At 43.2% G+C, this 13,653-nt stretch overlaps 1 protein-coding gene across 1 annotated transcript in view; it reads left to right on the forward strand.

Moving 5' to 3' along the window:
* GLP2R (glucagon like peptide 2 receptor) overlaps positions 1-10,659 on the forward strand; it is a 41,345-nt gene extending 30,686 nt beyond the window's left edge. The window contains exons 12-13 of the mRNA XM_037408968.1: positions 1,500-1,541; positions 2,896-10,659. Coding sequence (XP_037264865.1) covers positions 1,500-1,541; positions 2,896-3,231 — 378 coding nt within the window. The 3' untranslated portion in view covers positions 3,232-10,659. The remainder of the gene's footprint in view (positions 1-1,499; positions 1,542-2,895) is intronic.
* Positions 10,660-13,653: the final 2,994 nt, after the last annotated feature.

The raw sequence follows: 13,653 nt of genomic DNA on the forward strand, positions 1-13,653 counted from the left end.
CAGTAGAGGTATTTTCATGGATTTTCTACCCAAAAAAGACAACTACCTCCAGATGCAGAAGCAGTTCTGCATTTCTAAGCTATGAAATTTGTATTTATCCATCAGAACCTCTCTCCATGGTTTCCAAGTCTTCTATAACTACTATTCTAAAATTTGTCCCCATAGTAGATTACCTTCTATTATGAACCCTAATGACCACAGTATTTTGTGACTTTTTTTTTTGCATATTTCTGTGAAATAATTCAGATGCAGAGGATTATTTTAAAATTACATGGATAAATGACATGTCAAAATTGCCTATATCTTGCTACCATAACCCAGGTGAAGCACGAAATATAGTAGAAATAAAATACACGCAAAAAGCAATTGTGATTGCTGTTTCCCCTGCCCCCATTTCCACTGGTGTGCCAGGTACTGTTCTTATTCATACTTACAGTGCATAGGCTTAAAAAAATTAATGGCTCCAAACCTTTCAGAATTGCTAGAAAATTAACAGTAGGCTTAAAATGCTATTAATGCCAGATATAATAAAAAATATTGAAGCTGCTGTGTATGTGCATTTCTTTTTAAGCTTTTTTTTTTCTGAGAAAACATGAAACACTTCTGGAAAAGTATGAGTGTGAAAACAAATGAATGATGTCAGCTGTTATTATATATGGTCATGTCACCTTTTCACCTGTGATCTGGATATTGCCTTGGGGCTGATAGTCAACAGTATTTATTCTCTTCATCAGAACTTGTGTCATAGTTGTGTTTAGACAAACCAAAAGAAAAGTGTTTCCTGTAGCAACGGTAACAAATCTGTGTATCTGTGCCAGACTGTTATGCTGAGATGCATGCATATAAGCTGTTTTGATCTGAGATCAAATACACAGAGAAGGAAAATGGAGTAATTTTGGGTTTGGTTTAAAACAAGTTTTCTCTCTAGGATTTAATATTTTTTTTACCAGTGTTTATTTAAATCAATGTCAAAGGAAAAAGGGCAATTCAAAATAGCCATAACACTTAATACAGACGAGCCTTCATCTACCACTAATCACTTAATATATCACTAATTTTTAAAAAGCACCCAAATGAGACCCCTGTCAGTATTCTCATTGACAAATTCAAACAAGCATATGGATAAGACCCCAAGCTTAGGTTTTTTGTTTTGCCACATTTAGAAATCGCAGCAGTCACAGTATAACAGCAGTAGTTTGGAAAAAAAATAATCTTATCTGGTAGAAAAATGAAGATAACGATGGAAGATCAAACTGGGTTGTATACTCTCTGTTCTTCAGCATCTGCACCAAATGTGCCCTACGTTTGCTGAGGCACCACACAAAAACAAGTGAATGGGTACTTCAATAATAAATACATACAGGTAACTGATTTCCTTTTTGAAAATTAAGCAGCATTGTTTATACTTAATGGCTTTAATGCTAATGTAATCTTTAAACTAAAACTTCCAAGTATTTCTTGTAGATTAACGTCTTCCTCTTACTGTCTTTCTCTTACAGGGCTTTTTTGTAGCAGTTTTATATTGCTTTGCTAACGGAGAGGTAAGAGACAATGCTATGAGAACAGTTTTTAGTTGATTAGTAATATTAATGACACCAAGAAGGATAAACACACTGCTTATTGAGAGCGTACGTATGTCATTTTGAACTAATATAGTTTTGTACTAAGAGCACAGCAAGACCTCTCACAGGTTTGGGACTCAAACACCCAGTGTTTCCACTGCAGCCCCAGCAACTGCAGCACTGTGGCATGGGGAGACCCTGGGGCATCTGAAATACCAGTAGAGGCTTGTGGTCAGCTACCTAAGCCCTGCTCCTCTAATCGGCTGGAATCCCATTTGTGTTTGGCCAGGCTGAGCCCTTTCTTAAGTTTACCCCTGAGGTCCATGTGAAGTGACCAAACTTAAGTGCTCTTAAACAGCAGCACATTGAAAAAAATAATTTCATGCACGCACTGCTCAGGACATCCCTAAACTTGATGTGAGGGCATTCCTGGTCTGGAAATTATCTCCTTCTAGGCCTCCAGGGACAGCCGGGGGTTCTGTTTGCTCCGTGCCAGGACTGGTGATGGCTCTCGGTGCAAGGTGCAAGGAGATGGCAGCAGGGAAAGCCAGCCTCCTGCCCAGGGCAGGGTGAAGGCTGAATTCAGACCAGGTCGCTTGGGGCTTGGTCCAGCTGGGCTTCTCCAAGGACAGAGGTTCCACTGTCTGTCTGCTCCTTTCTCCCAGTGCCTCACCATACTCGGGAGGAAACATCTGTTCCATATATTCTGTTGGTTGGAACTTGCCCTGTTTCAATTGATGACCCACTGTCTCTTGTGTCCCTACCGAACACCTCTGCAGAGCGCCTGGCTCCATTGCCATGATCTCCTCCCAGGCAGGACTGATACTGAAAAATCAGACAGAAAACTCTCCAATGCTTGTTTTTGAGTTTTAGAAAGCAGGCATTCTTTGTGCTTGATGCTGGATGTACAGGTGGTAAGTTCCACCCAATGTGCATGCCGGCTTTGTTCACCATTTGTCTTTATATGGCCAATCTATACATACTGATGACATTTCGGAGAAACTATTAGCATAGTCATTACAGTTCCAAGAACTACTTACCATATCTATAGGCTTACTACACGTGAAGCTCTCTCACACACGCATTAGGATCACAGCGTATCAGAGGTTCAGGGGCTGGGGAAAACTCGGAGCGAAGAGGGGGAACTCTTAAGATTGACTTGGCAAGCTGGTCTGTTCCTGCCCTGCAGGACCCCACCAGGTGTGAGGTGCACCCTCGGCACTTCCACAGTGCTTCTCCTCTCGTTTGACGGCCACCATTCAGCTTAGCGGACCCCAGGGTGGTCACAGGATGCCACCGGTCCACCGGTCCATGGTTTTTTCTCCCCCCCCAGGTGAAAGCAGAGCTCCAGAAGCAGTGGTCTCGCTTCCTGCTGGCAGATCCTTTTGGCTGTAAACCCTGCTTTCTTGGGGAAAACATAAAATACCTCCGGAAGTGTTCACAGAAGCAGAACACCCAGCACCTCGGCAGCAAGCGCCACTCGTGCCGGGGAGCCGGTGAGCCCTGGGGCACGCAGCTCCAGCAGGTGCTGGTGCAGCAGACAGAGCTCAGCCCAGAGCAAGGCTGCCCTGTCCCATCTCGCCCCTGGGCAAGCATGTCAGACAGCAGCGAAGGGGAAGTCACCACTGGAGAGACGACTGAGGAAGTCTTTGAAGAAAGTGAGATTTAGAAAGCTGGCTGCTAGGACGGGGTATTTTAAAAGGGCGCCTCGCGCCTCCAGCATACAGACCTCTCGGATGTGCCATGCAAGGAGGAGGCAATTAATATTCCAATTGCCCCAGTTTTCTTGATCTGAGAAAAATGCCGATCTGGATGTTGCTAACCTGTGTGGCTGGGGTAGAAGAGGTTTGCTGGATCAAAAAATGCTTTGACTTGACCAGCCTGGAAGATAACTAACTGATACTGCAAGAGATGTACACGGGGAGCAGGACAGACCCTGAAAAAGAGCAGGTTCTGGAGATACACGTTGTGTCCCAGCAGCTTTATCCACGCTTGACTGCCATTCTGCTCACATAATGGAGAAGTTGCTGGTTTTTCTCTTTCATGGGTGTATTTCATAGAGATACGTGTGTAGAAGACTTTCCTCTCTGCAGACTGAAACCATCCCCCATCTCAAAAAAATAGTTTTAGGCCAAGCCAGAGACATTTTGCTTAAGCATAATGAAAGTATCTATATATATTAAAAAAAAACCCAAAAACAAACAAACAAAAAACAAAAAGCTTGGGAAGAAACAAATTCTTGCTTGTATTTTTGAGCATCTTCACTTAAAGTTTACTGCTGGAAATATCATTATGAAATGAAAGACCAAAATGTTTTCTTTTGAAAGTGTCCAAATGAAATGTATTGATACAATTTTTGTTTGCTCATTTTTATTTTCACTATGTTTTTGTCACAAGCCACACATTTTGATGAGTCTGTAGGTTTGTCTGACCCGCACTGACAAATGACAAAATAGATCAGTGGTAAGTGCTGCTTCCATCTTCCTCCCAAGAGAACTTCTCTCCCACAAGAACAAAATGGATAATGGCATGGGACTGCGACAGCACCAAAAGAATATTGTGAAATCCTTCTTCCAGCATTTAACAAGAACTATGATGAAATTTTAATTGTCGCATACAGCTCACCCAGAAAGCTATGAAATTCAATTTTGTTAATACTCTATGAGCCAATTTCCAAACTTGTGAACACGAGCTAATTGGCATACTTAAAAGAAAAAAGAAAAGGCAATAGAAAGTTTAGCAGGCAATATTTATCTACAACATAAATGTATACCCCAGACACACACATGTGTAACTATCAAGCCTGCAGCTAGTTAGACAGCAAATGTTACGAATTTTTCCTGTGTTTTTTTTTTCCTTTTTTTTACTTTACTGGCAAGCACTCTATTTTAACCTAAACCCTGCACATGTAATGAAACACATCTTGGGCAACCGGCCCTAGGTAGCCCTGCTTGAGCAAGGGGGGTTTGATGAGGTGTTGGTTAAGATATTAAAAAGCTTGAAGTGGTTTAGAATGTATTTTGCTTGTGTACTAAAAATGTGACAATTGAAAGATTTTACTGTATCTCAGTAAAAGAGTTTACCTTTCAATTGGATTTTAAAGTATTTCAACTGGTCAAGAAACCGATTTTCGGTACTCTCAACGGCAGTCCCTGCTAGGTGCATTTCCCCCTCTCTGCTACGTGTACAGTCTTTTTGCCTCTTTCATTTTATAAAAAATCAACCTTTTTTATACAAGCAAACCCTAGAGGCCTGATAAAAACAATCATCACATGCATGTTTATAAGTAGACAGCTCAGCAAGTTTCATCATAAAATACAGCATTGTTTATTAGATCACTGAAGTACTTGTTAAATCTGGATGGCCACACACGATGTATCTTTACAGAAATATTACAAGATCCTCAGTTCCAAATAAAATATTAAGCAGCCCAGAAGACAGCAACAGACTCAACAACTCAAACATGTTAGCAGGGTCAGTGAAAACCGCTGTGAAGAGAGCCAGGAAAACAGGTGACTCTCCTCCTAGGAAGGTGAAGGTCTGCAGTGGGGTAGCCTCCCAGGATTTTCCTTCAGCCCTCCGTGGAACCCTCCCAGGATTTTCCATCAGCCCTCCATGGAACCCCACAGCGGGAGGAGCTGATAAGAAAACCTGCAGCAGGTCCCTGGGATGTGGGACAGAAGCTGGAATTGTTCCCAGCACTCCTGCAAGTGCACAGACCAGAGAGATAAAAAGCTGGGAGAAGGGACAAGAAATACCATCTTGCTCTGATGAAACAAGAGGCGGAGGAGACAGATGGACCCTAAGCGGCGTTTGTTTTGCAAGTGGCATTTTGTGTAAATTACTTAATCGATTTGCACATAGATTAATTATCAGACAACAAATCTTTAATGTTAGCCCAAGGTTTTATGCTTGTGTAGACCTAGTAATGGGATTTTTCTCTTTATCAGGCAATAGCTCACCCGTTCCACTGCCTTCGCCTTATGAGAAAGACTGGTGTGAGCTAACGACTTCCCTTGGGATGAGAGAGCCCAGCCTCCCAGTCCCGGCCAGTTTGGTCTCTGCTGAGTCAGTCCATTAAGTAAGACATGGTGGGATGTTCATGCCTAGGACATCAGAGACAACCCATGCTAAAATCTGACTCCCACAGCTTTGAAGTTGTCTTTGCCAAGGATTTTGCTTTCTGTCAAAACCTGTATGACAAAAACATTAATTTCAAGCCCAGAAAAGCTTGTGGGGTTCAACAAAGCTTTCCCATTAGATGTAGTGTAATGACTGATCTGATTTGTATGAATAAGGTTTATGCAATCCTAATAATCTGCTGTGAGACATGGTATAAATTTTTATGTTTTATTATACATAAAGCACAGCCTTCCAGACACAATGGCTCCTTCTGTGGCCAGAGATGTCAGCTATATGTTTATTATTAATCTGTACTTATGTTCTTTGTTTAAATATATTGCTTCTGCATACCAGGGTCTGTACCTCAAAGGCTCAAATAGTAAAGCACAAACACGCCAGTCTGGAGAGCTCTCTGTCAGTTATGCCTTGGAATCAATAATACCGGTTTGTATTTTTTAAAATACGGAAAAAAACCAGTAGATTGAGAGATGCGACAATTCTGTCATGTCTGATGTGCTCACCTCCCAAGGCACCAAACAGAAGTGAAGTAAGGCAGAGTCACACGTGCCACCGCAATGAATCCGATGAAGAAGACAAGTTTGGGAAGGTTGGATGTCTGGGGAGACACTCCAGTGCTAATGTTCTGTTTTGTTCCAGTGCAAACATGAATTAATATAACAACCGCTTTTTTTGTAAAGAGAGAAAAGGCAACTTCAATAAAATAGATAAAGAATCATGTGACAACTTGGTCTTAAACTACAGCCATCTTCCCTCTAGGATGCTGAGGTTGGGATGGGAGGAGGTCTACCTTAGCTACGGAGCAAACTATGGCACAGTAATGCTATCTCTACACTTCCAGCCTCAAGTACAGAAGATGAAAAAGATGATGCTGTGCCTCTGGGTCTGTTGGGATGTCCCACACTCCTGTGCCTGATACCAGGACTGGAGGAAGGGAAGTCCTACCAGCAGGCAAGTCATTTCTTCATCAGTCTTGATCTTTGTGAGGGCTCAGTCTTCAGTGGAAACTGAAGACAACCTTGAGTGTGTGGAAAAGCAGCAGGATGAGAAATGCCAAACCGTGACCTCAGGAGGCTGTAGGCTGCAGCTTACCAGGCATAATCCCCTCATCCCAGGCTGACATCAGCTTCTTCACCTGCACTGTAGAGCAAATCACTTCGACTTGACTACATCTGTGTTTTGCAACCTGCTGTCTCTTGGCCCACGCCTCTCATACCCCTCTAGCACCGGCACCTGATGTTGCTGGCAGTCCCCACTGCAACAGTCAAAGCTTCGCTAGTGGCACTTCCACAACAGCCAAATGGCATTTAGGGACTTGTGGTGTCTTCTGTGACAGACCAGCTGTCACCATCTTTGGGTCCCCCACCGCACTGCTCGCTTTCCTAGCTACCCCGGCATTCCCATCTGCCATTGCTATACTGGCTTATTATTTGGCCAGGGTACCAGCTTGTTAGACAGGCTGCATACATGTCTCAACTTTGTAGGAACTATCCTTCCTTTCAGGACACAGATTCTTCCTTTTGTTTGCTTCAGGAATTTTCTTACTTTTCCCCATCAGTCTCAGCTCCCAGTAAGAGGAAGGCTGTGATCTGTAAAATTCTTCCTGACATTAGTACATTTTTCTTTTTTGATCAAGAATATTTTACTGACATCTTCTTCAGCTTTCATACCAATCCCATTTCTGTATTTTCTTTCTTTTCAGCCTGCCATGCCAAGTCTCACAAACTATCCGCTGTGCTAAATGTCGTGTTGTGTTTAGGTATTTTTGCAGTCATTTCTGGAGCCACAAAGAACTACAGTGAAGCAGCTTCTTTTAAACTTTGTCACTGCAATTAGCTCCAGAAAATGGAATTGAAGCTGCCAGGCCTCAGAGGCTTGAGGGCTCAGTTTCCTTGTGTACCATGTTCATCACATTGTAATGACTATTTTCTCCCATCACAGCCAAATTCTCACTGCTCTCCCTGTTTGCTTTTCAGTTTGCTTCTCTACCTTCCCTGGAGTCAGCTCTGACGTTCAGCCCAGTAGCATCCCTGCTACTGCAGAACTGGGCAGCAGTTCTGGGCTGTCCACCCCCTCCCAGAGGCTGCCCTTTTCCACACGTCCACCTGCATCCCTCTGGGGCCGAGCAAGTCCCACCTGCCCAGCATGCCACATCTGTCTATGCAGATGCCAAAACTGGGTTTGATTTACCGTGTTCCACGTGGGCCCTTGGCTCACAGTGCCCCGGTTCCCCTGCCTGGAGGACCGTGCGATTGTCAGAAAATGGCACAATTTGCAGGGAGTTTGGACCTGCTTGAATGTGGAGAGCTGATTCCACGCACTGTGTACCCCTGACCACAGGCACCACAGATGACGAGGCTGACCAGGTGCTTCAGGCTTCCTCTCGCCTTGTGTTGAAGAGGTTGTGCCGAGGTCTGGCTCTGCATATTGCTTTGGGATTGCAGTCTGCCCTGCAGAGTCCTCTCTTCAGACAGGGAGGCTTAGCAAAGCAAGTGCTAAAAACCATCTAGAAGAATGCAAGGTAGAACACAAGCTGACTTCGAAATTATTTTTGTTGCTAAAGTCTAGCACAGGTATTCCTGTGCCAAATGGAGTAAAACCTCCTGCCCTTTACATCTACAGGTCACAGACTGCCAGGCTGCTTCCACCATCCACCCTGGTCCTCTCACCATGGTTTTTCTGAGCACTGGCACTACACCAGCATAGCAAGTGTCACACCTCATATAGTAACCCCCATCTTAGGTTTCAAAGTTGTATCAAAGCCCTCTACGACTTAAAACGTGTATTGCTGGCAAGTTGCAGTTCAATGCACCCCAGTACATGAAGAGTTGTTAAGTATTCACCAAGCTGGTTTATACTGTGCACCAACATCCGAAGCAGCATTCTGAGATTTTTAAACAGATTTAGGCTACTTTGGGCAAGGTGCAAAGACTTTGCTGTGAAAGCCAGGCTTCCACCTGGAGCTTTTTCAGCGTCTTACTTTCTTTTCTCAGAAGAGTGTGCACATGTCTGCAACTACTTACCACATGAGCGTGCAAACACACGGCGGAGCTGTGGGATGCCATTCTGCAGGTGGTAGCAGAAACTAAATCTTTACAAGAGTTCAAACCCAGACAGATTCTTAGAAGAATATTCCATTGAGATCTGTGAGATGAGTGTAGAATGCCATTACCTTCAAGGTCCCTAAGGCAGGCGTTGCTTGGAAGGTGGGCTTATGTTCTGCAGAGCTGCAACACTCACTGCCCCTGAGCTCTGCTTCTATAGCAGTACCCCATGCTGTCACTTCTAAGACAGCTGTTGGATTAGACAGCATTTCGGTAAGGCCGATTTTGACGTTGTCAGAAAACCTGCCAGCATGCATATGAACTTAAATATAAATATTCAAAGCAGAACAATTTATTAACAACATGTCACAACAGTGTTTTCATTTCAACTAAGCTTCAAGATGCCTGGGAAACTTGTGGGTAGAGGACTGACTGGGTGTAGAAGACTTACGGATCATTTAAAACATTCCCATTTCACAGCAGCTGCTTTCAGACTGATCACGGTCACCTTGCCTGCTTGTTTAAGAAACAAAACCACTTCACTACAGATGTTTCTTAAATTGATTTCCTAAGAAAAATGCAACTTTAGGGACTGTATTCATCTGAGTATCATGCAAAGATCTGAAAAGGCTAAGTACAAGTAGATTACGCCCGAGTGACGTGATTGCAAATTGAAGCTGCAGTAAGCTGGTATCAACAAAGCAGTACGTGTGCCTATGGCACCCCAAGTGTTCTTTGATGCATTCAAAAGGTCTGTGGCTTTGGTAGAAGAAAAAGCAACTGGCAAAGACAATTCCATGCTCAATGTGTTTCTGTACAGTTTATTTTACAGGAGATGAGATGAGCACTGTGGTGCATATAAACTTGCAGAACAATATAGGAAAATACAGTTTAACCATATGAAATTGTTTTACAGTAAGACAGAAAAATTATGTATAGGAAATGCCTTCAACACTGAAGGACAAGATCCACAGCTGGCAAAGTAGCTTCTCTTGAACTCTGCCAGTTTACCCAAGCTGAAGATCTGCCCATTACATCTTTTCTGCATTCAACTTAAGTTCAGTAAGTGATTCCTTCATGTATCCTTATGGAACAAAAGCCATCTTATAATTTGCACAATGATTCAAGATTTACTACTTACTCAGACAGAGGCTGCAACTATTTAAGGGGTCTATTCAGCCAAAATTTATGGAAAGTTATAAAGTTTTGGTTAAACATCTTTAAAAATAAGTCATTAGTACTGGCAAAAGACAACTTTCCTAGAAATTTAGAAGTATTTAGCAAAAGTTACACAAAAAGGACCAAATAAGCAACTTTGTTTTAGTAGAAAACTCTGGTTTAGTGTATGACTGGTGTCTGGCCCGCCTTTGAATCCCTGCTGTTAGAATGTCTGCAAAACTGTTTCGTGGATTTCTCACACAGTCTTTGGCTGCTGAAAGAAAGGAAACCATCTGAGGAGGAGAAGAAAATATTTGTCCAATACTAGTACCTGCTTTTTTCATAATGGATAGAGGTTGCTGCCCCTAAAGACTGTTTTTAACCTGCTGGAGCAGAAGAGTGGTAAACAGACATCCAAACTCCTTAAGCTATTCTGAAAATCTCAGCCATCACATCAAAAAACTCCAAAGGAACAAGGAATTTCAGGTCAAGCGCTCCCAAATTCAAATGACTAAGACTGTCAAGTCATACAGATGTGAGATGCCTGAAATCACCACTCAGCTTCAGACTTCCAGTACCAGAAAATTACTTCTCAGCAACTGCTTTAAAAAATAGTCAAGGTTTTTTTTTTTTATTTCACACAATAAAAGTCTGCTTTGGCCCCACATGCCACCTAACTTTTTATGCAGAATTCACTGCTTGTTCTACTGAGACCCCTATACTGAAGATGTGTCAGAAGATGAGGTTAGCAACGTACCTTCGATGCAGTTGCTTCCAAGTCTAACATTTCCTACTCCATTTACAGCATTAAGAATTTAGGAGGACTGTGCTGGACAGTAAATGATCAGAGAGACAAAGGCAGGTCTACTGGATATATGCATGTCCTAAAAAGAGTGCACAGTGCAGAGCAAAGGAAGGAGGGTTGAGAATCCTGCACAGATCTGTGCATACTGGCTGCTCCTGAGTTTAGGGAATTGGTAGGGTGAATCCATGTATTTTACACCCTTGTAGCGGACAGAATTTAAAGAGGCACTTCAAGGGGAACTACTAGTAGAATTTTAGTAGGGGTGTGATACAAGCCGTTACTTGTTAAATCAGTAGCCCTGAAAGACTGCATATATTCAAAGTTATAGTCTTTTCCACTCACTGAACCTGAATACAGCAGCTGAAAAGCTTTTGTTCTGAATATCCACTGAGTTTGTCTCTTACGACGCACCTGAAATAGTTCAACTTAATGTAAGTTGAGGGAATTAAATTTGAATGTTTCAAGTTTACCTGCTTTTTCTGTAATTATAATGTGGTTAACCTAAGATTTTGTTTTTATTGGTCTATGAAAGATTTTATCCACGTACAATTCTTAGAATCAGATGCATCATTAGGCACAAAAGGTTTCTGCCTTAAGGAATGCATGGGATTAGAAATTTAAGTTAAATTGTGCTTAGGTGTTGGTCCCTTCAGAAAAAATGTCCAGGAAGAAAAAATAAACTGACACTAGCACAAAAAGGAATCATTGCACTTCCAAACCCAGTGGCTGGTAAGAAAAATCCAACACAAAACCCAAAACAACCCCTCCAAAAAGCATGCACTTACCGCTCTCAGAAAACATCCAAAAGCATGAAGTTTGGTCAGCACATTAAAGCAAGAGAGACGTTCTATGAAAATTTAAAACTAAAGATCCTGAAAACTGGTGTATCTCAGTGACGGAGAGTTGGCACCCAGGAAAAAAATAAGAATTGAAAGGTGCACATTTATCTACTGTAAGACAAGTGTCATGAATATTATTTATACAATAGTGCTTCTCAGGAAAAGACAAGGATTTGCTAATGGGAAAGACTTCATCACCATTATGCAACAGAAAGACTGTGCTCCAAGCTCCCGGAGAATATCTGGACTCACAGCCGGCTCAGTGCAAGGGTGCAGGACGTCACAGTGCTGCCTGATGCCCAAACCCATTCTGTAGTCACCAGTGTGGCCCTGCCACATACCAGTCTCCCACTGGCACAACCAGGTGCCAGTTGGAGAGCATCTGTATCAAGCAATAGATACAAAGGAATGTTTAATCACTGATTTTCATGCGTTAAGCAGAATTCAGAGAGTGATGAGCCTGTTACTGGACCCACTGGGGTCTGAGGGAGACAAGTGCCTTGTGCTGAGAAGCTCAATTGCCACTGGGTCAGCTATTTTCCTGCCATATGTGTTGGGTTTTAATTTCAATCTGCCTGTGACTATTGCCCACCTGGTTAAGCTAAATGTAAATGTTAAATGTCAGACACCTCCGCTGTGGGAAAGAACGTAAGCTGCTCCCTGCCCCTGCATGAGTGAGTGCAGGAGGAATGCCCACCCAGCACGAACCGGTCACAGCACCACTTCAGCAACCTCTGGGACCTCACTCCCCTATTTCAACACATGCTGTGGAGCAAAAAGCCTTTCCAGAAAGGCCTGTTATCAGGAAAGCTCATTATTTTGAAAACTGCCTTTCTGAAACTGTCTTTTGAAGACCTAGTTCTCGCAAAGCGGAAATGTAAGGGTGACCAGGACTGCCTCCAGGACACCAGACCCCGACTGCCATCTCTGGGAACAGACCCAGCAGGCTGCCCTAGCACGGAAGAGCACACCAGCAGCGATACATAGCAAATATGTTTTCAGTTCAGAAGGAAACAATCAACTGATCACACCAAGAAGTCACATCTACTCACTCCAGGGGGACCTTCAAAGTGCTGGTCTGGATTTCTTAAGGTGCTTGATAGCGAAGGACCCACCTGGGTAAGCAGTGCTCTTTTTCCTCCCTGTGTGTGACTGAAGAAATAGATGGGCAGAGCTATTCTTTCACTTAATTTTGGAGTTGGGTTTTTACAGGTGCATCAGGTGAGCTGTAGGCCCATGCTCTAGAGCTGCACTCCTAACCACAGCGTGTCACTTGTGGAGCTGCTGGGAACTACACGTATAGCAGCTATATTTTATACATTAAGTATTGGAGGTTCTCGTTTCCTAATGTTTACCTTATACACGAATTCAACAACTAAGGAAAAAAAAGAGGCTTGTGCATTTCTATTTGTTAGCCTGATTTTCAAAGTCCACCTGCATGCTCTCTGTTGTGTTCCAAGAAATCTCTAAGCGCCGAGCACTTTGAAAGAGGTGAAAAGAAGAGTGCACATTTCTACATGCCCTGGTTTCAGCTGGGATGGAATTAATTATCTTCTTAGGAGCTAGCGCAGTGCTGGTTTTGGCTTTGATGTGAGACTTTTCAGTTCCTCAGGTCTTGCTAGCAAAAAGGCTGGAGGGGCACAAGGAATTGGGAGGGGGCACAGCCAGGCCAGCTGTCCCAAACCAGCCAGAGGCATTCCATACCGTGGGGCATCATGCCTGGGGTATCCACCTGGGGGCTTGGCTGGGGCAGGCAGGTCGTTGCTCGGGGACTGGCTGGTGGTGACCGGTTGCGTTGTGCACCACGCGCTCCTTTCTTCCTTTCCCTCTGGATTTTATTCTTTCCCTTCCCCTTTTCATTGTAACTGTTATTGTCAGCATTGTAATTATTGTTCTTTCATTTTTATTCCGTTTCAACTATTAAATTGTTCTTATCTCAACCCTCGAGTTTTGCATTCCTTTCCAGCTCCTCCCTCACCCAGAGGGATGGGGAGGAAAGTGAGCGAGGGGCTTCATGGTACTTAATTACCAGCTGGGCTAAACGACACTACATGAGGAGGCTAACTTGCAGAAAATATTTAAATGACATCAAAAAAAGGGACAAA

This window comes from Falco rusticolus, chromosome 1, assembly GCF_015220075.1.
Source record: "Falco rusticolus isolate bFalRus1 chromosome 1, bFalRus1.pri, whole genome shotgun sequence".
Lineage (NCBI taxonomy): Eukaryota > Metazoa > Chordata > Aves > Falconiformes > Falconidae > Falco > Falco rusticolus.